This window comes from Rhea americana, unplaced genomic scaffold (assembly GCF_003343005.1).
Source record: "Rhea americana isolate MKP2758 unplaced genomic scaffold, rheAme1 scaffold_252, whole genome shotgun sequence".
Lineage (NCBI taxonomy): Eukaryota > Metazoa > Chordata > Aves > Rheiformes > Rheidae > Rhea > Rhea americana.
Window position 1 is genome coordinate 523,363 of NW_028186371.1, and position 27,767 is coordinate 551,129.

Here is a 27,767-nt window from a genome sequence, read left to right on the forward strand (position 1 = left end):
TTGATTCTTAGGTATTGCTTGTTACCTGCTTACGATTAAAAACAAGTCTGGTGAAAATATCTGATGGAAGGCTATATCTTGACACTTGCAAATAATTCTTAGTCCTCTCTCATTTCTAATGATATATACAACTACTTTTTCAGTCTGCATTTTTCTCAGTTTCAAGAAGAAAAAGGTATTTGTAAAAGCTCCTCAAATCAAAAACGGTACACACTCCTCCCTCACTGCTCTGCCACAGCTACTTTCCCAAACAAAATTAAGTCCTCTGATCTGGTCTGGTGATATTCAAGAAGGCCCACACCAAGCTGACGGACGGCTCAAGTCCTGCTCAGGCCTCACAATATCTTTGTTTCGGGCACAAAGGTCAGTTTCACCTTTGGGGCATAAAACTGTCAACTAATTTATTCCGGAGGCATTACCAGTGTGAATGCAAATTGTACATCGCCCCGGAGAGCCTTTATCTGGAACACTCTGTACGGTTCTCATCATCCACACAGCAACAAAATGATCACATCGCACAAGTACAGGAAACAGCTTATCAAAGAAACAGACTTGGCAGGAGGATGCTTGAAGGCCTCTCTTTGTTTAACCTACCTGAACAGGAGTAATGCTTACCAAAAGGTATCTAGATGTATACACAGCTTGATTATTGTATTATGCAAGGAGAGATATGGCTCTCCATGAAAATTAGGATTCTCTCGATATCACAGAGTATAATATTCACTCTGGTGTTGCTGTGCTTCCAAGGAGAGGGTAATGGCCCTTAGAGCTTACCTCCTCCTGGAGGTTTGGCTGCCAAGGCTCGGGGCCAACTAGAGACAGTGCAGCCGAGGACGGCTCCCTTGTTTTGGTGCTGGGGGACAGGTTCACAGACAGTGCCTCAGAAGAGCCTCAGAGCTGGCAGACCCACTGCCCAAGGGAGCTGCTTTCAGCTGAGGCTCCACTGTGGGGGGGCCTGCCCTGAGCTCCAGCCCTGCTGTCTTGCAGCTGTGCCTGTGCCTATCCAGGCCCCCACTCCGACCCATGGGCTGACTTCCTGGTCTGGCCTCAGCCCCTACTCTGACCCACAAGCTCACTTCCCGATCTGGCCTCGGTCCCGTCCTGCTCATCTCACTCGGTAGTGGTGGTGAAGGCCCTGGCAGGCAAGGCCCTTGCCCTCAGCTCCCAGATCCCTAGCTCCAGCGAGCCACTGGCCTGTGTAGTGCCCTGATAGAAAGCACCTCACACTGAGGATTGCCAAAACAGGCTCTTATTAATATGCAGTTTACAGCTGGATAAAGAATGGCCATTCTCTTTTACAGTAATTCTGTGATTTCAATCCTTGGATTCACTCCAAGTCAGGCCACCAACCAGAAGTGACAAATTTCTCCGTAACATAGAATGACTCGTCTCTATCTAGCTCCAAGAGAGAGTGGGAACACTGGAAGCTCCATGAGTCCCAGGCAGTGGGGCCTCTTGGAGCAACTATCTCTGGTAGTCTCAATCCAAGCAGTCCAAGGACATCTGACATCTAAAAGCCTTAGACCACATGGATTCAAGGACTATGGGCCAATGTATTCAAGGTTTTATTCTCCTATCAGGTCATGAAGAAGGTTATTATGGAGATGAACGGATGGTGGCTGTAAGCCAGGTAGGCTACTGACACGGGGATACTTGACAGGAAGGGCTGTATCGCAGCAATTTGCTGCATTTCTGGCAGATTGTTACTGAAATCAACACAGTTCCCCTGAAACATTTTGTATCGAATAAACAGGCAAATTCCAGTGAAATGAAACTAAATGAAATAAATCTTTTGTCAAAAAYTGTCCAGCCAGCTGCAGTCCTTGTGCTCTTAACGTAACATGTGAACCACATGTCTTGATGGACTTCTGCATGCAACAAAATACTTATCTCTAGCTCTTACACAAAATCAGCCAAAAACATTTGCTAATGGTTTCCAATAAACTGTTACTGCATTTAATCAAAGATACTACACTAGGCAGGCACAGTCTCCTCTTTAGCCATCAATGACTTCAAGGTGGGAATTTGAGTATTTATACTATAATAGTTCCAAAGGCCTCCATCCAGAGTAAAGCCTTGTTCTTACAGACAAATAAAAATGTAGGCTCTACCATAGCAGTAGAACAAACTGGAAAAAGTGAATGAAATTAAAAGAAAAAAAGGTGCGAGGAAAGACAGTGGACAATGATGACAGTACTAAATCCATCTGGCTTTAGAAGAAAACAACCTACACATCTTGATAGATACCCTAACTATAACTTCTTATACACCTGCATTATCTTGGATTCAGCTGTGATCTTTCTGACTGAAGGAATAAAACTTCATTACTTTTTAAATGCTTTGAATACACAGGGAAGACTGGAGCCCTCCATCAGCCTGACAGAGCTCTGAGCCCAAGTACAGATCCCGTTGTAGAGGGAGTGTCTGGTTATAGGTTAAATATCAAAGAGCCAGCATCATGCAGGCAGGCASAGATGGCATGCACAACACATCCCCACTCTCTCTGAAGTTATCTTAGAGGATAAATGAACTGCAGTTGTTGTACTTCAGTGATGAGCGGGGAAGTTTAATTAGACCAGAAGTTTAACTAGACCAAGAAACAATACAGGTTCATCACAAGTGTGGAACAAATCACTGTGCCCTCCAAGGCAGAGCTCTCCAAAGATCCCACCTTAGAGAAAACCTCTAAAGGTCTTTCTCCTATGGAGTGCAAACCTGAGCTGCCTCATGCAGCTATACTTATTATTACAATATACGTGCTGAAACATGGAGAGATCATCATGAGGATTCCTTGCTCCTGGTTCTTTGCCTGCCTACTCTGAGGTGGATCTCAGCTCTCTCTTTGCACCCCTCCTCTTCMGAGTCTTTTCATTATCTCCCTCCTCATCAGGTCTGTCATACACCTTATTGCCTTTGTTTGTTCTCCCTCCAGGTCTCCAAGTTCAGCCAACAAAACAATCTCCTTTCTTCCTCTGAGCTTTGTATTTTTTCCCTTTTCAGTTGCCTTCTAGTTTTAACCACTTCCTCTTTTCTTTTCTTCTCCTGTTATTTTTTTCTTCCTAAGCAGGCAGCTTTAAACTCACTGACACCTAAAGGCAATTTAATTACCAAGCCAGGAACAAGGAGACCCTCTACCCAATGTCTCTCCAAGTTGCCCTGTCTGTGCTGAGCATGTTCTCTCTTTTTTCCTGTCGTCTGCCAGCCAACCAATCCTGTTTCCATGTGTAGGGTTGCCTGGCACAATAGAAAGCTGTCCTAATTATGTCCAGTACAAACTGCTCCCGTTACTACATGGCTGCCTGTGGCTTTTCCCATCCTCTTCTCCATCCAGCTATCTGGTTTTCAGTAACTGGTTTCTTAAATCATTGCCTGCATGTCCTCACTTCTGAGTCCAACCAGYTTTCTTTCTCTTCCCAGGTTTCTTTATTCCTGTACACCAGGCAAGCTTAAGTACACTCTGGATTTGATTCAGGTGCTTCCCTCCTCTAATGCCACCTGGGTGCAGCAGGCTGCCAYGAGAGCCCAGGACAGACACGTTGCTGGCTCTGGCATCTACTGCAACCAGAAACTACAGTGATGGTGAGAATCTGACTTGGGCCCAGTAGTCCTGGCATCTATCATAACTGCGCTAACTCATGCACAGCCACATTAGCCTAGGCAATAGAGCTGCAAGGAGATATGCAGGACATGCATGGACTCTGAACAGCCCTCTCTGACTATGGCAAGTGTGAATGGTTGACAGGTTGGCAGTTTGGATAGGCTGCAACAGGGCTTTCACAGGAGAACAAGGGAAAATCTCAGACACTCAGGACTTAAAAAGAGAGGAGAACTCATCATTCACAAAAGAGGGTAAACAAACTRTTTGCAACCTGGCAAAATAATGTGTTTTTTTTCTTTAGTCGAGGCATTAAAAACAWCATCATCATCATCTGGGGTCATCATTTTCATTTAAAAATGAATCAGCTCAGAGAAGACAACCTAGAAAATTTCAGCCAGAAAGATAGAGTCTTAACCAAGTTATGAGCAAATACTGAAGTTGCCCAATGATTTCTGTCTGCAAGAGATGGTTCTATCAGCCCCACTCTACTGCATTCTTTTGGGTTTGGATTCCTATTGTTGTCTTTTTTGTTTTCTGGACTTTCTCATTCCTCACCCCAGACTTTTTCTCCCAAAAATCTATCTTTTAGGAATTACAAAAAATTACAAAAAAGGGAACAGTATTTTTCATGTGTTTTCACAGACTGCTTCTGAGCTGGTTACCTGACACTGGAAAAAGGAAAACAAGAACAATTGCATAAACAGATATTCCTCAGCTATAGCCACTCCATACATCTATGGGAATATACTTTTTAATAAGCATTCGGAGGATGACAACGGAAACTATCTGCTTTGTTATAATGCCAGTAGGCGCAAACAGAACCTATTGTGTTAGGTGCTGTGCAAACATTTCCTGGTTTACATGAAGTGCAACATAATGGAGTTTATATTTCTCATACTTCCTTGAATTGACTGAATACACATTATTTATTTTATTTTATTGACAGCACTCTGGACACTAATTCTCCTCCACTGGGAGAGCTTTTGACATTCCCTATGTAATGAGCTGCTTCAGTGCCCTTTCATAAAATAAATCAASCTATCTCAGATAGGTTTCCTTCCTTTCCTCAAAAGTGCAATTTGCCTCTGAAATTACAGCTCAGGCTGCAAATAAGCAAATAGTCACTCCTGCACCTGTGACAGCACCCCTCCAGACCAGAATATGAGAATTTTACACTATTTGAACAGGAACTCTCTTTCTCCCAATGGGACGAACAGCACAAGCTTAATACAGGTCCAAAATACTGGATGCTACATGCACAAAGAAGCCACTTTTAGGTCACTTTACAAGTTCTTGTTGGATTGATGGTAATTAGGTTTTGTCATTTTGCTGGAGAAACAAAAAATAAATCACTGTCTCAATGAACARTTAAAAACTCTCTTAGATATGTCTGCAACAGTATCTCTGTAATATCACGTGTGCGCAGAACAGATTCATTTCCCATCTGGTATATAAATTTGTTTGTATTATTTGTTTCTATTAGCAACTACAACTTACTAGAAACCATGCAAGCATTCATACACAGCTCTACCCACAAAAAAATAAAAGAAAGAAGAAAGGAAGGAAATGAGAAGGGAGGAAAGATAAAGCAGGTAAAACTTTACAAGTGTTTAAGTTAATGGTTGGTTACATTCCTTTAAGAAACAGTTTACATACAAAACTGGGACTTAAGTAATATCAGTATTTAAGTTGTCTGATTAAATTGCCACAGACTTCAGCAGGTAGTCTCATTAGATCATCTCAAACCCTTGGCTTACACAGCAAACCCATTCAGCTACGTGCACAGCAYGCTTCCGGGTTACTTTTAACAAATAGATATATGGACCTACATCTGTTTTCTCTCCCCTTTCACTTTACTGAATAGCTAACATCTTACAAATGACACAAGAGACAGGGCTTTCCAGGAGGAGTTTGAATGCAGGGAGGAAGCCTTGCAAATCAGTTTGGAAAGGGTGTTACACAATTGAGGAACATCCCAGAAACAGCTGTAGTATTTTATCAGCATTAGCTTGGGTTAGCTGCATTACATACAAGCTCCAAACACAATATCACAATATCGATAGTCTTGTGTTTTTTCTTCCATAAACCCCATGAATTGTATACTCTCCATGACCCAGGATGTACTACACTCTTTYCTATACATATCCCTCTAGAATGATACTGATATCCCACCTGTTTAATGACACCTGTCACAAATTGTCAATAAAACCTTGTTGTTTTTAAATGCCTAAATTTCTGAGCAGCATGTTGTCAGACAGTGTCAGCATGCTTCTTTGAGACCAACAATCTACAGTACATAACACTACATTAAAACAAAGGTATACTACTCCCTAGAATCTCATTTAAGACAGAGATGTTTGAATAAAATGTAGACATTTTATATGCTCACACCAAAAAGAAGCAAAGAGAAAAGCTGATGAGCAATTCATTGGCATACAACTGAACAACTCAAGCTGACCATGAGTAGTATCGATGTGCTCTTGTGGCAAAGGTGGCTAGTGGCATGCTGGACTGCAGAAGGAAGAGCAYTGCAAGGAGGCCAAGAGAGGTAATCCTCCCCCTCTATTCAGCCCTGGTGAGGCCACACCTGGAGTGCTGGGTCCACTTCTGGGCTCCGCAGTATAAGGGAAATGTGTACACACAGTATAAGAGAAATATGTATGGAGCTACTGGAGTGAGTCCAGTGAAGGGCTACTAAGATGATTAAGAGATTGGAGCACCTCTCATATGAGGAAAGGCTGGGAGAGCTGGGACTGTTTAGCGTGGAGCAGAAMAGAATGACAGGGGATCCTGTTAATGTGTATAAATATATGAAGGGAGGGTGTAAAGAAAATGAGGGCAAACAATTTTCGGTAGTGCCCAGTGAAAGACAAGAGGCAYTGGGCACAAACTGAAACACAGGAAGCTTCTGTCCGAATCTAAGGAAAAACTTTTTTATTGTGAGGGTATCCGAGCACTGGAACAGGTTGCCTACAGAGGTGATGGAGTCTCCATCTTCAGAGATATTCAAAAGATGTTTGGACATGGTCCTGGGTAGCCTGCTCTAAGGGATCTTGCTTGAGCAGGGGGCTTGGACTAGACACTCTCTAAAGGTCCCTTCCAACCTCAACCATTCTGTGGTTCAAGATAAAATAGAGTTAGAGAAAGAGAATGGCCCTGAAGGGTTGAATGAAGATAATTAAGATCTCTAGGCCAGAACTATGGGATAAAAAAATGATACAGTTTGTTGCGATTCTTCTCTTAGTGGAAATTATGGCTCTTTGCTTTGTTCAAAGACTTCCAGTATTTTCTAGAGAAGAATTTTGATTTTGCCCATTTGCTTACAAGCATGCAAATCAGATTCACAACTAATAACTGGGTAAACAAAGTTCCATAGCCAGACTGTTTACCAGCCTTTTCTATTTTCCTTATCTTTTACATCTAAGGATGACCAGTTCCTTTGCACTCAAAATCACTTTATAATGGACAATGAACGTATTTACTTATTAGAATGATTTTCAGTGCACCAGTAACTGTAGTTCCATCTTCTTTTGCCAACAACTTTACGTAGGTACTGAGCACATACATACTGAGAGGACTCCTGGAATCATGCATACATGATGACTTCTATGTGGAAGGTAGGTGTTTTTGCAGGGTTTCTCACCTCTGCGTAACAATGAGAATCTGGGATATTTAAAAATGTTTCTTCTTAAAGGATTCCTACATCTTTGAATTACGTTCAACAGAACGTTTTAAGAAGTATATCTGACATCTGCAACATCATTATGGAGCACTGGACTGGAATCTGGCTATAGATCTGTTAGGGAAAATAACARCATTGTAAGAATCCAGTGTTTGTTTTACATAAACCTGTATTAGGCCGCAACAGTAGCCCTTTGTTTCTAAATCCAGCTCAGCAACATCTGTGAAGGTGTTCAGACTGTATTCCCTGCTTTCCCATTGTCTCACAATCTCATTAGCAAAGATTTGCTATTTCCAGTTAAATGTCTCTAAAATGCAGAACATTACTGAATAGTAATAGCCCTTTCATGTGATGATTCTAACTATAATAACTTGTACTTAAAATGGCAAAACCTCATTCTAACACAAAACAGAAATATATCGAACTTTTTAAGTTCTCGTCCTAATACTTYAGAGGGTTGTCATCAGTGGCGWGGAGTCTAGTTGGAGGCCTGTGGCTAGTGGTGTCCCCCAGGGCTCAGTACTGGGCCCCATTCTGTTCAACTTTTTCATCAGTGACCTGGATGAGGGGACARAGTGYCTCCTCAGCAAGTTTGCCGATGATCCCAAGCTGGGAGGAGTGGCTGAYMCACCTGAGGRCTGTGCTGCCATTCAGAGAGACCTGSACAGGTTGGAGAGCTGGGCAGAGAGGAACCTCATGAGGTTCAACAAGGGCAAGTGCAGAGTCCTGCACCTAGGGAAAAATAACCCTAGGCACCAGCACAAGCTGGGGGCTGGCCTTCTGGAGAGCAGCTCTGCAGGGAAGGACCTGGGAGTGCTGGTGGATGACAGGTTGACCATGAGCCAGCAATGTGCCCTTGTGGCCAAGAAGGCCAATGGTATCCTCGGCTGCATTAGGAAGACTGTTGCCAGCAGGTTGAGGGAGGTGATCCTGCCCCTCTACTCAGCCATGGGGTGGCCTCATCTTGAGTACTGTGTCCAGTTCTGGGCTCCCCAGGACAAGAGAGACATGGAGCTGCTGGAGAGAGTCCAGCGTAGGGCTATGAAGATGATCAGAGGGCTGGAGCATCTGCCCTATGAGGAACGACTGCRAGAGCTGGGCCTCTTCAGCCTGGGGAAGAGAAGCCTGAGGGGGGATCTTATCGATGTCTACAAGTACCTGAAGGGAGGGTGTCAAGGGGATGGGGACAAACTCTTTTCAGTTGTCCCATGTGACAGGACAAGAGGCAATGGGCAGAAACTGAAGCACAGGAAGTTCCGCCTGACTGTGAAGGGGAATTTCTTCCCTGTGAGAGTGACAGAGCACTGGACCAGGTTGTCCAGAGAGGTGATGGAGTCTCCTTCTCTGGAGATCTTCAAGGCCCACCTGGATGCAACCCTGTCTAACATGCTCTAGGTGACCCTGCTGAGCAGGGAGGTTGGACTAGATGATCTCCAGAAGTCCCTTCCAACCTTACCCATTCTATGATTCTATGATAGTATATATAGTTTTCTCTCTAATATTATAGTTCCCTATTTTCAAGCCTTCTACTAAGAACTCTGCAAATGCTTTAAATAATTTGTCAACTTTATAATTTATTTTTCCCTCAGTCTGAACAAGAGACTTATTACAGTGTTTAAATCAGTTTTGTGGCACTGTTAGATTTTTTGTGACACTGCTTGCTAAAACTTACCTCCATTTAAGAACAAACTGGATATGACTTCAATCATAATTGAGCTGGAAACTAAGGCATAAAATTCATAGAATTTACGCTCTGCATAGAATTATAACCACAAAGACATTACAGCCACCTTAATATCCTTTGGCTAATAGAAGAAAGAACACSAGTGTGAAATTAGCAGTGCTGTATGTTAATCTGTATTAGGCTACACTGTTTCAATGTTAAAATATGAAGTAACTCCCCCTGAGCCTGCTTCCTTTACCACCTCATTATACTGACAATTTATACATCTCACAAAGGTTTTCAATTTCAAAAATATAGACTCTGAAAAACCGGGGGAATCAATTAATGATGTGAACTAGATTGAAAAGCTCAGGAACTTAAATGAGGTAGAGGACTGAAGTTTCTTTAAATCAGAAATAGAAAAAATAACGTGAAATTTGCATTCCACAGTTGGGGCTACCTGTCAAAAAGAGAGATTCTGTCTTTTAATTAACAGTCACCTTAACAGAAATTGGGGAGTGTGCAGAGGGTTACAAGGGATAGACAAAAAGACTGATCTGCAAGCAAAGCAGTGTCTTGGAGCTCTGAAAGCACAGAAATTATGGTTTAACTGCAGCTTAAACTAAGTCAGATTTTGCAAAGGAAATGAAGGCTGATAAGTATAAACAGAAAAYAGGGAATAACGGAAAAGGTAGTACATGAAGACAGCTTCAGTTTCATGGTAATGTTGAAATTGGGGACAATAGCAGGATGAGCATTAGGAATGCATATAGAAGTGGAAAASCACTGCAGCCAGTAATCTCCATCTCTGAACAGGAAAAGAACTGGCCCTGAAAATAACCAGCCCGGCACTAACGACCTAAAACAAAAAAACACAACGAGAATAAAGTGATGTTATATAATGTATGTATGTAATTCTCTGTAAAAAGAAAAGTAAATGCAGTATTGATGCAGTATTGCTTATTTAATATGGAGGGAAATAATATATGTTAGTATGGACTCATTAGTGTGCCAACTTTTAGAAAAGCTATTGAAAGAAAGAATGATCAGAAGCATGCAGGTAAGTGAGGAAAATAGAATAGGCTCCCAAGGACAGCTCATGCCAGGCTAAACTTGTATTTTCGCTTTGCAAGATAGTCCTCCACTTTTTTTTTTTTTTTTTTTTTTTTTTTTTTTTTTTTTTAAAGACAGAAAGGATACAGTACTCTGTCTGGGCTTGTGTAAAACATCTGGAAAGTTTCACCCAGAGGAGGACTGGAATAGAGAGGCAAAGAGGCAACCAGCTAGAAGAGAGGTATCAATGATTGTGTTTGGACAAGAACCCAGGAGGATGGAGAAAATAAAACAGTTCCTCGGGAGCAGTTCTGGAACCAAACTGTACTTAGTATCTTCTAAACAGCTTGGTGCAAGAGTAGAGATCAGCTAATAATAGAAATGCACTCATCTCACCTAAATCTTGTTCTCTAAAATTCAGGCATTTACTTGAAAACAGTCAATACAGAGAGGCACCTTGAAGGGAAAATCTGTATAGAGGAGATGTCTAAGATAGCTCCTTTTTCTTTTTGCTGAAGCCCAACTTTCAGGTAGCTAAACCACGCTATTTAGTGGCTGGCATAAGACGTGTATCTTACAGACAAAATGCTTAATTTCTGACATACATGGGGAAGAACTTTCTGCCATACATATGTACACACAGTTGAGATTTTTTTTCTTTGGACCAGACTTAGTGTTCAACTGTGACTGATATGTAGGGTCCCTGTTTTAACACACCTCAGGCTTCTGCTCCCCAGTGGATGCTGCTTGCTTTCAGAGYGCAATACTGGACTCACAGTAGATTTGGGGGCTGAAGTACAGAGGCAGATCTCTGAGGGTGAAAAAGCATCTGCCCTTAATGTGTCTTTCTTTACTGTGAACCTACATACTGCAGTACTGAGTAACAGGTGAGAAAATAATAAAATACATTAACCCTTAGTAACCAAGAGGCAAGATTCTTATTGCTGTGATATGTATCTAGGGAGGGGATTAGGGAATTAGAACATAAATCTCTTTTCTTACTGAACTTCGTAGTTTCAGYGATTCTTCATCCATGAGCTTTAAGTTTTCAGAGCTTAATGACAAGGTAATGCATAAGGCATTACTAATGCAATTTATATGAAGCATATCAGGAACTCCAAACCTAGGTTCCTTTGTATAGCATCCTGAAAATACATTCTTACGCACAATCTTTAAAACAAAGACAATATGCTATTTTAAACTAGATCTTTTATGACCATTGTGTAAAGAATAATCTATCTCTATGTAGACTTCTGTCCTGTAACATAGCATCTGGTGATGCCTACTGCCCCAATCCAGTATGTAACTGTTGCTCACAACAGAAGACTCACTGCTGTTAAAATTTCAAATTGCAAGGTCCATAGCAGAAGGCACATAATGGGAAATCCCAAATGAAAAAAAACTGTGCATGCTATCTGCTTTTTTCCCTCACCATTGTTTGCTCCCATTTCCACAACATCAACTTGTTAATCTAACACAAAAATCAGGAGCTAGGTCTTCAACTGTGTTAACTCTACAACATTTTCTCCATACTCACTTTTGGCACATGTGGATTAAATTCTACTGCTCTGTGAATAGCTTCTACTGCATTCATCTCTGCTGTACTCAGCCCTCGCCTTGAGGCAGCCTCTGGAGAAAATCTACAAAAGTAAGGACACAAACACATTAGGTCAGAAATGTTAGCAAGTAAAAATCAGAAAAGGAATCTAGACCATGGGCCCATGTAACCAGACTGAGCCAATTTCCTATGCTCTCCAAAGTTCCATAGTAAGTGGAAACTCTGAGTGACCTATTACATCAAGGCCAATGAAAATCCCAGCAGAAGTGGAAAGCGTATTTGCATCTAATCATAGCAGGAAGTCAGTTCAAATAGTCAGTACTTTCTCTGTCACTAATCTAAATTTGCTCTATGAATCTTTCTAGGGGGCATATTCAAGGCAGAAATTGCAGAAAAAAGAAAAGTAAAAAAACCCAATGCCAAATAATTGCTGAAGAGTTTCTATTAAAAATAGATTTGGGAATGTTTTAGGGAGGTTCCCAACCCAATGCCCCTGGGTCAGGTTGGGACGGAAACACGATGCAGCAGCAGTAGTGGGTGGTCTACTGGCCACAGCACCATTGAGGGTAGCATGCCCAAACTGTGGGCAAATCATCTGCCCCAGTGAATGAAAAACCAGACCATGCAATCTCTTTCTCACCTCACACCCCACGGCTAACTCCAGAGCTGTACTTGGCAGGCAGACACCACAGGGAAAGCTGTGACAACCTTAGCCCTGCCCTCCCAAGCTGGAGTCGCTGTGTAGGGAGGAAAGATGTTGCAGTAGGTACTGGCGATCTACAGGATAAAAAGAATGAAAGAAAATTACTTAGATCTTGATGTGTACATACACTTTAAAAGCAAAAACTGTCAGGATGCAGTTCAGAAAACGGCTTTCCACTCTACTTGCTTTCCTACTTTAGGGAGGCATTCGACCCTCAGGTGCACAGACACAACTCCTGCCTGGGATTTGTGTGAAGGCACCTGAGAGCAGAATCTGGATCTTTGGGCTCCATCTCACAAGGAGCTGAGCAACCTTTCAAAGTGGGCCAATGTTCTCAAGTCCACCGGCATCAAGTAGATGTGCTCAGCATCTTGGAAAATTGAGACCCAAGAGAAAAACATAACAGGAATGAGCAGATWCTTGTGTCTCTAAAAATATGAGCACCATCTACCTGTCAGAAGCCCTGACATAGTAACGCTAAATCCACCTGCTGCTATTTAAGTAAATGAAMAATCTTCTGACAGCACTTGTAGAATAACATTGCTACCACTGTATCCACATTTATGTGTTACCTTTTGGGGGTCAGTTTTATACAAAGTGAAGATATCCAGCCACACAGCACCTTTTAGTTGCATCTTCATTATACTACCCAGGAAGCCACTGCTCCCCAGATAGTATACTTAAGACTGAAATACAAATTGAATATATGCTATTTCTCTTCTTTTCTTCTGTAATATTTGAAGTGCAATGTTTGGTCAATAGAAATTCTTCTTATATATAAAGTCATTACGTGAATTTACTGCAGGATATAATTCTCCTGCTAACCCAGCAGATTGTTAGGGTGTGGGCTCRGTAGATCAGCTAAGAGAAATCTTCAGTTAAATTAGGATTTTTGCTGGACAGTGGTTCTTATGCACTTACTTGTCAGAGACAGCTCTGGCTTTGAGCAATGCAGCTGTGTAACATATTGTTGCTGATTTTGGTAAGCTTATATCTGTTGAAAAGAAAGAAAAAAGTAAACATCTGAACTCTTAAAAGCCTGCAGAAAGAGAAATGTTTGACTGATACTTCAACACAGTGGGCATTTATTAAGAAAAAAAAAACACTAAAAAAAGGGAAGCATGAAATCGTCAACTGACYTGAGTACATTCTGCTCTTGGCCATGTAATCCCATGTCACACAGATTTTAGATTTATATCCAAGCAATGATCACTGGAACTGCTCTTTAAGCAGCAACTGAGTTAATTAGAGAACTAATTTAAAGTCTGACATGACAGGGATATAATTAAAGATTTCATTACTTCATACATAAATGCTTAGGTAAYGTAGAAAACATGAATTTTTTCCATAATTCACAAAATAAGAAATAGCAGAGGGCAATCTTATTCCCTTCATTTGTTTTCACTCGAAAGGAGTTTAATATAAATACATGGCAGCTATATATGTTAAGCCAGCTATTGAAGTAATAACAGATTTGACATGCAAGCAAACAACCAATAAATGTACTGCAGTTAAGGATTAACAGGAAAATAATGTGTTTTGCTTTTTATGGGAATCTTGGACCAAAATATTCACCAGTCAGTCTTTGGCCATTTTATGCTGTACCAGAGACACAAAGTAGCCATAAATCTGACTTAATTAATTAATTCAACTTTATTTATACTTGCTTTCTATCAGCAGATTGGTACAAAGTGTCCAAAGTGTAGAAATAAATGCTGCTTAACAGACTTTGGCAACAGATTTATTTCCATTGTAATGCAGAAGAACTGACTTCCATATTAGTAATTTAACAGGTACGTATTACAAAATGCCTGAGATACTCTGGCATTTAAAAGTTAAAGATAAGTTTTCTTTTTTTTTTCATGTAACTGTTAAGTGCTGGATTCTTCAAACACTTCCGCACACTGCCTGCTACCAATGAACTAGTAAGTAATAAGAAGCATTTTGCCCTGAGATAACGTTACATTGGCTTCCTATTGCATCTACATCACCTAAAATACAATCGGCATACTAAATTCAAGGCACTGGACTAAGCCCTCTGTAAGACCGGGGGATGGTCATCTGGAATATTTTTCTAAGAAACTATTTATCCCTGTGTTTGTCATTAAACRCAATTAGGAATATGACAGGTGACGATTTATGGTATGGCTTGGTAACACTACAGGTTAAGAGAAGCTTGTGATTTACCGAACCTCTGTGCCTTGCAAGACAGGGCTCCTAAAAAGAGTTAAAAGAGGACAAGTAAGTCATCTCACTGGTCACCATTCTTTATTTATTAACAACCAGTGTGCAACCAAGCTGAACATTTTCTGTTAGASAGATAACGGTGTCAAATGACTTATGCACTTTAAAAAGGTACCTATTAAATTCTCTATGTTGTTTTTATATGCAYCTGTATTTCAAGTATGAGATGTAAAGATCTTGTTGGAGGTTCGACTATAATATATTCCAACTATAATATCACCAGACTATTTAACTGAAGTGACTGAAGTAATTAAAATCAACAGCATGCAGGGTAGTCTGGGTGATAGATTTGTTAATTACTGCACTAATAGAAACTACAAAAATATATCTGAGAACMCTTTAAATGTTTTCTCCTCCTGTCATTTATAAGCACCTCCAATAACCCTATTTAGACCAGGTTTTCCTTAATATTATATATTAAAATCTATTTCCACTAAAGCGATCTTTCTCAGGAYGTATCAGTCTCTGTCTTTTAGTACAAATTTTGTTATCAAATCATAGATATAGTGAAAGAGTCTGACTCTTAGTCATGCACATCACCGTAGTCATCTCTGCAGAAGGAACAGGATTTTTCAAGAGAACATTGTGTTGGAATCTGATCATCCATGGTCAAGAACAACAAAAGTAAACAAAAAGACAGCACCRTAATGTAATCAATGTCTTGTATCAATCCAAATGAAATAAAGTCTGAGAGAAGATAYAGCTGTTCCATACACCCTGCAACACCAGGAAAGGAGAAGTGCTGTTTATGTAAAGGACAATGTTGACAGAAGAGTAAACAGTCCAGAATTAAATTTAGGTTGGAGACTAAAAGAAGTTTTCTAAGAAGTCAAGGTTGGGGCAGATATCCAGGTGGAATAATGGGGCAAACAGAATAGCTAATTTTAGGACAGAGCTTGCTCAGCTCATGGAAAGGATAATATCATGTAGTGAATGTAACAGCAGGGAACCTGACTCACCCAGGAGGCCTCTTCCAGTACTATGCTTCTAATGAGCAAGCAGCAATTATTTGAGGATAATACCTAGAGTCCCCTGGCAATGCACAAAATACATACAAATGCTCATGTTTATGTTGCTGTGGAGATAGTGATCTCCCTTAGTAGGTCCATGCCTGCTTCCCCCCCTGCGTTTTGTTTTTTTGCTTGCCCTGAATTAGACCATAAGTATTTGGCTCTGTTATATCCTGGTCTGACTGCTGTTAAACTAAAATCTTTATATAATATAGGTTTCATTTCCTAAACCGAACCCTCATATTTTAGAGAGCAGCACAGAGAATTATGTCTGGTTACAACTTGAATTTAGCATGGGAATCAAGTCTAAACTAGCCCTAGGAGATAACTCTTCTGTCAGGAACCAAAGTGAAGGTTTTCATAAATGAGTGTGTCCAGCTCTGTGAGCCATCTGGCAAAATATCTTCACATATACTGTTTCCCACCCTCCTGTGATTACTCGTGGAGCTCCCACAATGTGCTGAAATATGTGACTGCTATTCTGTTGTCAAAATCATCAGGACATTTTTGCCTAATAAGAACTGACGTGTCAATCTGAAAAAGAATCTCCTCCTTCCTTACTGCTTATATCTTTAAACAGAATACAAAATAGTCTAGACTTAATTTATGAGCATTTTCTTTGGACTAGCCCCAGTCAGCTATAGGGAGGGTTGGGAAAGTGAATTCTTAGAGGTGGTTTGCTTTGGAAGAGATTGCTTGTGACAGCGAACTAATGGAAAGATGCTGTGGATAGAGATTTGCAACTATAATATCATTACTTCCCTGATTTATGGTAGCATTCAGAATATGCCATATGCTGCCTGAATAGGTCATGGGATCTATTGTTCTCACGAAATAGCCACTAAAACAGGAAATGATGAATCTGGATATGGTGCAACYTCCCCTGTCCAAATCATCAGGAGTCTCTAAATGTGAAAAGACAGGCAGGTTGCAAATATTTTAGTTATTAGTAAATAGGAAATCTAAATCACTAATCAGAAGTTATTCCCTATTTTGTCCCCRAAGTGTATTTTATTTCCAAGTCAACAGTATAGATTCCTATGGGCTTAACTACAAGGAGGTGAACAGTCTTATCAACATTAATAGACTTATTTGCTAAAACATGCTGATAGATCTAGGGGTCAGAGTTTGCACACACTATGGTCCCTGCAGTCAAACTGCTGRTTCCTTCTCAGTTAGCACTGGAAAGAGACTACACTTACGCTGCTAGATTCACTCACATATTTCTAAATACAAAATGCAAATATGTCGCTAATTGGAAGAAATTCAATGAACGGGTAAAAAATGACGATTTACAGGACAGTGTGGATTGGGGGATGAACTACAGCTCTGACTCCCTCACAGACTCTCCGTCTAAGTGATAGACCAATATTTGCCCCTGTCAGCACCGAACTCTCCAATTCTTTGCACCTGCAGACTAGATGGCCTGCTCTTGCACATGTGGCAGAAGGAACTGCTTATGGGAAAGACTGAAAAAGTTCTAGTACATAAATATGTGCAGCCTGGATCAGGGTGACAAAAAGGAGAGGCAGCCATTTAGAAAGATACAAATATTAAGGAAGAAAATGAATTAAGTTGTCCAAATGGTTAAATGCAAGAATTCAATGGAGGAAAATATAAATTGAGTGCTGGGGGAAAAAAACCTTGCCAGAAAAATCTACTACCTCATGGTATTATCTCCCATGAGAACTACAGAATGGTCATTGCTTGAGTCGTTTTTGAAYGAAACATGGCAGGAAACATTCTGGAGGTAGCAAACATAGAAACACCCTGATCTAACACTTCCTTTGTGCTTGCAGCATACAGCAGCCCTGATTTTCTGTATTTTGGACATTCTTCCTCACAAGTAGGTACACGCCACTCAAACAGAAATACATAGCCATTTCATATATTAAGGCCTGGGTTCCTGTTGCCTGATAATATGGTAAAATATTTCAGCACAAAGGAAGTGTGTTTTATTTCGCCATAATCCCAACCATTACTTAAACTGTTCAGATATGGAAAGGTTTTGAGAGTCACTCTTGGTTGTAAGCATTTTGTATGCAACTCTTGTTTCAGTGTCTGAGATTAATACCAGGCAGGTCTCAAGCTCTTCAATTTGACCATTCTAATTGCACCTAGAGGGGAAGGAACCACTTTTCCTTTACAAAGTTAGCAAGAACAAAGATCAGCACAGTTAGTTTAGATTTTGTGTGCATTTGTACAAGCAGGAGAAATCAATGAAACCACAGACTCATATGGCAAAAAAGAAACCAGACAGTATGAACAAAGAACTGATGCAAAGACATAGCTCAAGCGACAAATGATATTGACATGAGGGAAAGAAAATGGTTTCAGAAGCAAAAGCTAAAGAAAATTCAACGTGGAAAAATGAAAAACTATTCTCCTGATATTGCTGTTCCTCTAACCTGAAGTCTTATCTGATTTGCACTTCTARTAGAAGGTAGAGCAGGTTTTAGTTTGACCTAATCTAAAAGGAAATTGTTGACTTTCTCTTAAGGCCTCTCTTTCAAACAAAAACAATGAAAGAAAAGGATGTTAAAAGACTGTGTATGAGGTGATAGTTGCTTCCATACTGCCACTTGCTACATCTTTAACTCAGAATAAAATCCTTCCTTGCACCAGAAGAACCACTTAGCTCCACCAAATAGAAAGTTTTAATATTACCAAAACTTACTAAAGTGATGAAATGAACAGAATGGAGCTGTGATCTCATATATATTTAGAAAAACYCTGGAGACCATAGATAATGTAATTGAAAACACCCTGAAATTAATTTATCAATTGGTAACTCATTACAAAGGGAATGCTTTGAARTTCAATGTAGGTAAAATTTACCCATTTCATAAGACTGTAAGGACAAGAAGAAACTGGATGGAGGGAGACTGCAGAGATGGGAGCAGTCCTGAGCAGCCTACATTTTAGAGAATTAATTTCTCTACATTAACTGTTTGGATTTCATTACTGTAAAGGTCCAAATTCCTTTTTTCCCCRTGACTTTTATGGAAGAATTTTCCAAACTAAGTCGATTCTGAAGTCTGAATGAGAATATCATCACTACTGATTCACCATGACTGTTCCAAGACAAAGACGACTCTGTTTCTAATCAGTGTTTTTTTTCAAAGATGTGCATCTTGATTTGACAATAAATTGAAGGAGGATTCCTCAAAGTAAAATAAACATAGTATAGCTTAGAGCAGAATGAGACCTTTATATTAAAAAAAACCCGAAAAACCTGCATCTATTTATCCTTTGGGCTAAATTCTCAAGCGAACTCTGAATTCAGGACTGTCTATGTAGTGACATGGTCTTTCACCTTTTTTGCAAGAGGGTAAGTGAAAGGAGAATATGTATAAAGTGTTCCTCCTACAGACCAGAAGTCTCATAGTCTCYGTGGGAAACACTGTCCTTTTAAAAAGAAAGCAAGAGGAGGTTTAGGGAGGAACCACTGCACCATTATGATCAAATAAACAGGTATCTATCATTCACAAATCTAACTTCTGATTACCTGAAAGGTCTGAGTTTTCACATAGTGCCCAGCCTACCAAGAAGTAACAATCAAAGCAATTGGCAGCCCAGTGAAGTTAATAAATCATTTACTCCAAGCACCACAAAAAGTAGATCTACTCCACCGAAAAAAGATCAGTTTAAAAAACAAGGGAAGAGGAGCAGATAAGCCTTATTTACTATGAATACTAGAAGCTTATTCCACCAAGAACAGTCTCTTCAGCAGCTATAACTATTTCTGCTGTAAGTAACACGGATATGTGTCAACTTAGAGCCAAAAATCCTTTTAGAATTCAATAGTATTTAGCTCATCTGCACTCTATTGACAGGCACTGAACTCTGAAACCATAATGATGTAGCTCAGCAACAGTGCATGCCTTCCCACTAATGAGGCACTTTTTCCATGAATAATGAGTATGGACATCAACTCTGTTGCCAGGTACATAATATAAACAAAATTTAACACATGGCTTTTGGTAAAGCTGCGCATCTGCTTGCAGACGCTGAGGTTTTGTATAATGTGATCCAACTTTTTAGCCGAGGGTGGGGGCAGACTACTCAAGGAAATAATTTGTTCATATGTTATCAAAATACAATAAATCAGGTTTGGTCTTAGTCAAAAAAAGGCAGTGAAGTGGGACCAACAGAAACTGCAGATAGGACAGTATAAATGAGTTCATTGTTTTATATTGCAATAAATCTTACAACACATGAAGCTGATGAGTTCTAAAATGAGCTGAGACTCCCTGAGATGGGTCTTCTGAGACTCATGAAGTGTTAGAGTTATACTGGTTAAACCTGTGTTTGCTGAGTCCTTGTGCATACATAGTGTATACACACACCTTTGTTTATATATGGCAAAACATGAATTGAAACTGTGCGAGTTCAAACACAGAAGAGTTTTATTTTGAAAAGGCCTCATTTATTATACTTACAACCTGAGTTTTGACAATACCAGATGGTTCTGAGAAAACAAAATACACCTTCAAGTTTTATCAGCCTCCATGTCACATGGTGCCCCCATGGCRTTGTTTAAAACTAGAGATCAGTACTTTAGTAAGCAAAAATAGAGCTGGCAGTTAAGCCGAGGAGTTAAGTSGAGACTTTAGAGGGCTTGGTTTAATGCCCTGCACAGGTCTCACTGCTATCTCACAGAGCTATTACGACATAAGTACATTTAAGACAGGGAAGGCCCTGTGGTGCCTGGGGAATAGAAGTGTGCATTTCTATTTGTTTTCTTCTTAATGTAACAAAATAAAGTCCATGGCGATCCACATCTCTGTCWCAGGAATTACTGAGACAGAAGGAGATACAGGAAAGACTTCTGATTTTTAACACTTGCACTGAAGTTTTTATCAACCAAACTAAGCACAACCAAGATCTCTCCCAGAGGYACTACTGCTACTGGATGGCAGTACTTAAAGGTCTGGGTGACCTTCTGATCTCTGCTTATAAAGATTCAACTTCAGAAAGCACTGAAAACATTCCAGGCTGGGCTAGTGTCTATTACTAATATGGACTGCAATCAGCTGCTTATTTATCTCTCCTYGAATAACCTTAGCTCTGCCATAGTCTACAGCAGAAGACTGAAATTTGGCTGGCTGATTCTGTTAATATCAGGTCAATGGCCAATTGCTATACTCACTTATCTCAATTTGCCAAGCTGTAAGATGTTAAACAAAGCAGTTGACATGTGCTTAGTGGAAGCTTCTGCCATTTTTTCAGTTACCCTCTCCAAAGAGTCTTTTCTCATCAAGCACACTTGTCTCCTTACTCCAATAAACATATGCATCATGCCCTTGCCACTGCTCCGTGTGACAATATGGGGCCAAGTATCCAGGCTGACAGCAAGAAGTCTCTGTCTCCMTGGGCTCTTACTGTTCTGCTTTTTGGCACTCAGGCAATGCAGCACAGAATGTCAAATGAAGAGGAGACAGAAGTCATAGGCAAAGCAGTACATAGAAAAGGAGTCTGATAAGACAAGGGTGGAAAAATGGGTAAGGAGATATATCATGACTGTCACAACTCTGAAAAGGAGACTAGGATAGGGAGCTAGGAGAGGTGGAAGAATGGAATTGGGAATGAGTTGTACTGGCTGAACTAAGAGTCTCTAGTAAGATCTGGGAGCATCAGAAAGTTGAAACTCAGCAAAAGAGCAGAAGACAATTAAGTAGACAAGTGGGAAAGTAGATCAAATAAGGGCAGGCAGAAGAGGATGCTAAGTCTGTTCAAAGAATAGCAGTTTGAATAGCAGAAAAAAGACATCCAAAGTACTAGGTACTAGTACTATGCTCCAGTAACCATTTCAGTAGCCATTTATATAGTAGTATCTCAGATGGTTTCCTTTTCCCTTTTCAAAAACTTTGGAAATTAGCTGTAAAAGCCTTGAAATCTCCATTCAAAGAACATCAGAAAGGCAGTAAGATCTAGCAAATAAGAACATTTAAAAGGCCATTAAGACCAACCTAGAAAGAGGTGGATATCAAAAATAAGGTTACCTGTTCCACCTAATTCAGACATTTAGTTCACATGTATGATATTGCTAGGTGATTACTTAATATTCTTTTCATCAACTCTCTGACAAATTTCAGCACACAGAATGAAACTTCTCTGAGAATGAATGAGAATTGTATAGTAATACAACAGGAAAATGGTAGCTGTAGGGGTCCGGACTCATTTATTGCAGAGTTAGGACTGTGGATAGTCAGTAAAACAGGGATTGCAGGAGAAGAATGAAGAGGAGTATTGTTGATATGAATGCTGCTCAAGAGAACTGGATTTTACTCCTGCTTCTGCCAAAAAGCTTATACACAATGCAAGGAAAACCTATTTAACTTAAACCAAATAAGGTGTGACAGTTGGTGCTTCTTATTCTGACCATTCTGTATTTGAGACCATGGTGTCTGAACTAAAATGCAAAGACTGAAACGGAAGTCAGCAGAAGATTTATTTTGAAAATAAAACGTGATGCAACACTGCATAAACCAATATGAACCGAAAAATATTGATGTCACAGATTGAGAACTGAAAATTAATGTGAAAAGTCCACCTAAACTTTTGAGCTTTTCAATTTTCCCCATAAAATATGAATTCTATCACTCGAAAGGCTGTTGTGAAGATAAACGAATTACTGCTTGTAAAGCACTTGTATGCTGCAACGTCAACATTCAGAGAAGTCCACAAGGGAACAGACAATTGCTTCCTCAGAGAAAGGTTTGAATAGCGTGCAATAAAATGTCTGCAGAACCTAAACAGTCATTCTTTAAACACTAACAAAAAGCAAAAAGAACACTGGAGAGCTGCTATTAAGTGAGTTCCATTACCCTGTACAATGTACGAAGCATGAATTGGCAGAAAAAACAGTATATAATCTTGGGATTATGGACTGTGTAAAGGGATTTATGAAGCTTGTGCAAATCATTTTAATGGTATTACCTAAATTTTAAGTGTTTGACTTAGAAACATTGCTTCTGTGTGTAATATATAGATAAAATATAAATAGAGATGAACTTACCGTCATACTTTGCTAAAACTGCCTGGACATCTGCATATGCTTGCAATTCCAACAGAGCTTCTAGCAGGTTTTCATGGATGTTGAACATGCTGAGCAAAGGAAACTCCTTCATCAACTAAAACCAACAACGTATGAAAGGGTTAGACTATTAACACAGGTTCTTGTTCAAAAGGTATTGAAACAATCAAGTTAAAAATCCTCAGCATCTCCTGTTGTTGGCTCTTTCACAGAGATGGTTAATATGTCTGAAAAATTTCTAGAACTCTCAGTGGACTCTAGATCAGGCTTCTTGACAAGATAGGCTTTGCAAAAGATGTAATCGGCCAAATCAAAGAACAGAGTTGTCTGAATGTGCATCTCACCTTCAATCAACAGGTCTTCTTCAAAATGAAAAAGTGTTATCTTAATGAACTAGAAAAGAAAGTTCAATAAAGTAGCTCTTTTGTATCACTAGTAAGCAATCTAGCACTTCTTTACTAGTAGAAAAAACAGAAAAAATATTGATGAGAAATCAGAATATAATCAAATGAGAGAAGTTTACAAATATGCAACCATATCTGATAAGCATGTGTCATTAGAATTTGTAATCATGAATACTTTGAAACACAATTGTGATTGCTGCCAGTGCTGGCTGTAAGAAAAAAAAAAGGCAGCAACAAATGGAAAGGTAAAGATTATACAAATTTAACACACATGTATGTATTTAAAGAATCCATGGTGCATGACAAGCTGAATGAAAATGCATAGTTAAAGTAATATAATCCTCTTAGATATAAGTGCCTTTATTGTATGAACTGATCCTTTGAGGGATACCAGGGATTTGTTCTTACATGTCCTGGCTTTAAATACCTGTATAGATCTGAATAATTGAAGCTGCCATTCTGCTGCATCTCCTTTATGAAGCAACAGTTACTAGAAGCAATCATGTTCTTTCACTGCACAATTGATTAAAAAATAATTTTTAATGTCAGAGTGATTCTCAAAAGAACTCAAGTGTTATGAGATGCTTGCTTCAACTGTGTTCTCTTTATGGCTATTCTAGTTTAACTGCCTACAAGATRCACATTAAGCACAACAAAGTCGCATATAGCGTAACAGAGAGGTAGCTGATACTACTGTTGTGCTTCAGGAACTTGCTGGTGAATGCTATCATTTAGAATCTCTCCTTGGGCTTATGGGAAGAGAAACAGTGTAACAAGCCAAGCAAAGAAAATTAAGCAGGGTCTATCTTTGAAGATACAGAAAAACTGATGAGAAGCAGCAGATATTACTCTCACAAACAGGTAACAAACAAACATAAGTCAGGATGGAAACAAAAGCAGGAGAGATTCACTAAGAAGTTTAGAAAATGAGAAACAGGTAACGCACTAGAGCTTCCTCACTCTGCTAAGGAAGAGGCGTCAACAGCCAAACAAAGTGTAGATGGAGAATCACTTCCTGGTGATAACTATCTGGCATTAGCTAACCTAAGAACTATTTTGTCCTTAAGGGCACAGAAGTGATGTATCTGTCTAAATTTGGCTCTTTGGATAGCAATGGTTTTCCTCCACTTTGAGAATTAATACAGTATCAAAAATACAAGGAGTATATTTCTGTATATAGTCCTTGTATGTATCTCTGATATTTGTGTTTCTCTGATTATACAGATTGCTGGTGAGAATCATGATTGCCCAGACAGCAACTGCAAGAGCTTCTGAATTTGTGATAGCAGTGCAATGGAAATGACTGCTTTCAATGGCGGGAGCCAAACCTTAAAAAAAAAGAACACAAACAAAACTGCATAGTTTGTGAGCTTTTTTCCTTCTCCAGGTTTTCATAAAAAGGGATCACAGACCTTGGTATACTTCTGCATAAATGGGAGATTTGACAATAATAATAAAAAAATAAATTAAGGCATTGCTCATCAACTGAAATAACAGCAGGTGAAAATTCACATCATTGGATTCATCAGCGAAGGATCCAGCATAGARTCTACTTCTCTTTGATTTTGTTGTTACTCACTATTGCACATTTAACAGAGGAAGCTACTACTTGGCAGGAAAAAGCATGACAGAATCTGTAAATAGTGATTTAAAGTTCAGAATGAACATATTGCAAACAAACCCCTCCAAGTGATTAAGAAAGATTATCCCTGTTCATTGAGAATGAGTAACGGCTGGCAGAATAACATTCCCTCCATCAGAGAAGAAAAGGGAAGAGCTACAGCTAGTTATAGATGTCCTGTGGCCAGTAAATATTCCTCTCGCTCTGGTTCACTTTACTTCTCGCTGACATCACTCACTGATTGTTTTTTTCCCCTATTTTAATTAGGTTCTGTCAGAGTGATAAACCTTGCCTCAGACAGCAGCAGATGAAAGGTCACTGTCTGGACTGCTAGTCCTTCAGACTGGCAGGTGTTAACAACGGCTTCACCGGAGAAAGGTCAGATGCTAAGAAATCCAACCCAGTTATAATGAACTCAGTGGACGCTGTAGYTAGAAAAATAAAACGCCTCTAACTAGCCACTCAACTTACTCTGACATTCACTGTGCACAAACCAGAGTATGTTTGCCTTTAAATAAATAAATAAATACATACATAAATAAATAAAAGAGAGAGAAGAGAAAGAGAAGGAAGAAAGATGAGGACATGAGCTCAGTTCTCTGTCATCTCAGGCTGTAGATTACATAGCTTTTACTGCAAATTATTTTCAGTCACAGTAAAAACTTGGGTTTTGAGAAACTTCCCAGAAAGTAAAACTACTTAAGTGGAAGAATATTACGACAGATCATCTTTTAGGTCTCACAGTGAAAGCAAACACTGAGAAAGAAAAAAATAAATGCCATAGAGGTTGCAACACAGGCCTGCCGCATGTTCAGTGCAGGCCAAATACACATCATTCGGAGGAGCGATGATGAGCAGCCTGTGAGCCTGCTCCCTTCTCCTCCCTTGCAGCTGGGGAGAGAGGCTGGCTTGCGGTCCACATGGAGATACAAAGAAGGGCAAGCTGCCCCGGGCACTGGCCGAAGACTGCACTCGCAGCTYCCCAGGCCCTTGCAGCACTGGCCTCTACTCTGGACTCAGAAGAGACCTAGACCTTGCTCTGCACCAGATGTTCAGTTTATTGGTTTTAATTCTCCTTCCATCTTTACTGCAACAAGACAAATGCTTCCACTTTTGTGATAACCACCGCACTTAAGAAAAAGGCCTCGTTATCACCTTTCTTCACGTCTTAAGGTCTCAAGAAATATGAGAAACATCTCATATTTCAACACACAGTTTTCTAATTCAGCACTCAGTGTTTCTCACTGAAGCCACCACACCTTCTTAAATGACACTGGTCAGGGTGCTGGGAAATATGATTTCATTGCAGAATCACAGTTAGTTGGACTCTCAGCTTTTATAAAGGAGCTGTACTCCACCGAGCTAAGCCTATCGGCACGCCAGATGTTGAACAGACACAACCTGGCTACAAATGTATTACCTTACAGCATAAAATGATAAGGATATACAAACAGACATTAAACATATCACAGTAAATACATGTTGACAAGACTTTTATTTTGAACTTGTATTGGTCAAAATATTTTCTAGTGATCAAATTCAGATCTGAGGCAACAAGCTCATATTCTGCTCTAATTGCTTTGAAGGTTTTGGAGGAAATACATGTGTAGTAAGTGGGATTGCTTTCTGTTAAAAGGTTCAGTGGTTATATTGTAAATATAAAGAAATAGCTTTTGTTGATAATTAATGCTTTTTTATTTTTTAGATAATAATTAGTATTTTGGGAGTAAAAGTTGGCAGAAAAAATCTGGAAATACATTTGACATGATCAGATATCTTATCATTAGTCCTGGGAGAGTCATATTTCCAGGCTCAACCCAATCCATATTGCAGGGCATAAGTTCAATGATTTTGTGATGGATTTGCAAGAGTGATGATCACAAAAAATGCTGCATGGTACAAGGAAATTCCCATCTGATTTACTGGATAAGCAACAAGTTTTATCTCCCGAAGAACAGTTTAATGAAGAGGACTCCCTTCTCTGAGAACATTTCACTCATCAGTATGTCCCCATCTAGACCATTTTGAAACATTTTCAAGGAATGTTGCTTTAACTATTTCATCTCCTTTTCTCCCTACAATAGTATTAACCTCATGCATCAATTAGCAATGATGTATTATTTGTGTAGAAAAGTTTTAATTCTGTAAATCACTTTAAGTTTAACAGCTTTAAGTTACAGGTTTATCCCTATATTTAGTCCATGGGACTCAAGGGAAGAGAGAGGTGGATAAATGAATGGTCCTGTATATAACCTAGTGTTGATACATTTATCCTCCATTTGCATTACGACTGTATGCACAGTCATGTTTTTTACCGGCAGTGCATGCAAGTCACTTTTTGCTTATATAAATATGTTTCCAACCAATCGAAACTGTTTGAATCAGTGTGTTTAGTTGAATGCACTCATAAATATGAAAAGCGAATTCAGTTTAAAAGGAGAGGGGGGGAAAAAAAAGCTAATGAAAAATCCAGTACAAATAACAAAACTCTTCCAATTGCAACTCCTGTTCTCACCATAGGTATCTGAGAGGGTAAAATCTGTCTCCTGAAAGATAAATGATTGAGACTGCCATCTTCCAGGTATGACTTTCAACCACTATGGAAGAATCAAGAAAACAGAAGGATAGCACTGTTATTTTCGTAAGTGCTCTGTGTAAGCTGCTTTTGTTATGACTTGTGATCTGTAAGAATTGTTAAATGAACAAAATAGAAAAGGCAAAGCACCAAGTAGCTCCTGCTCAGAAAAAAAGAAATGCACATTTCCTAGGGCCTCATCATGTCCGGCTGAGTTTTTCAGGTGTCTAAGTTGTGAGCCCTGACTGAAGCTTCCCCTGAGCTTGAGACATTCACATGTCACTCCACGCTGACTCTCTGATGTCTAGCAGGATGCACTTATGCTTAATTTTTTCCCCAGTTGGAGGACAAATATGATCTTTCTCCTTTATTCAGTTACGTTTCTCATAAAAGCTGTAGAAATGTTGTTTATCTTTAATGTTTCTACTTGTTCGAAATTGAATGATGGATCAAATGTTTCTCATATGCAGACTGACAAACAAGCAAGAGTTGATTGCATAAGCTTTACTTTCCTTGAAAAACAGGCAAAAATTATCTAATAAAGAACATCCTAATAAACACAAGACACAAGTTATACCGCTAGCTCTAAAGAAATTATCTGACCACATATGACAACA

The 27,767-nt window shown here is 39.5% G+C and overlaps 1 protein-coding gene across 2 annotated transcripts in view; it reads right to left on the minus strand.

Moving 5' to 3' along the window:
* Positions 1–27,767, minus strand: part of ST7 (suppression of tumorigenicity 7) — a 159,770-nt gene that overhangs the window by 16,294 nt on the left and 115,709 nt on the right. For both annotated transcript variants that reach the window (XM_085307087.1, XM_085307088.1), the window contains exons 9-11: positions 22,533–22,647; positions 13,179–13,251; positions 11,534–11,636 (exon numbers count right to left, since the gene is read on the minus strand). In XM_085307087.1, coding sequence (XP_085163213.1) covers positions 11,534–11,636; positions 13,179–13,251; positions 22,533–22,647 — 291 coding nt within the window. The remainder of the gene's footprint in view (positions 1–11,533; positions 11,637–13,178; positions 13,252–22,532; positions 22,648–27,767) is intronic.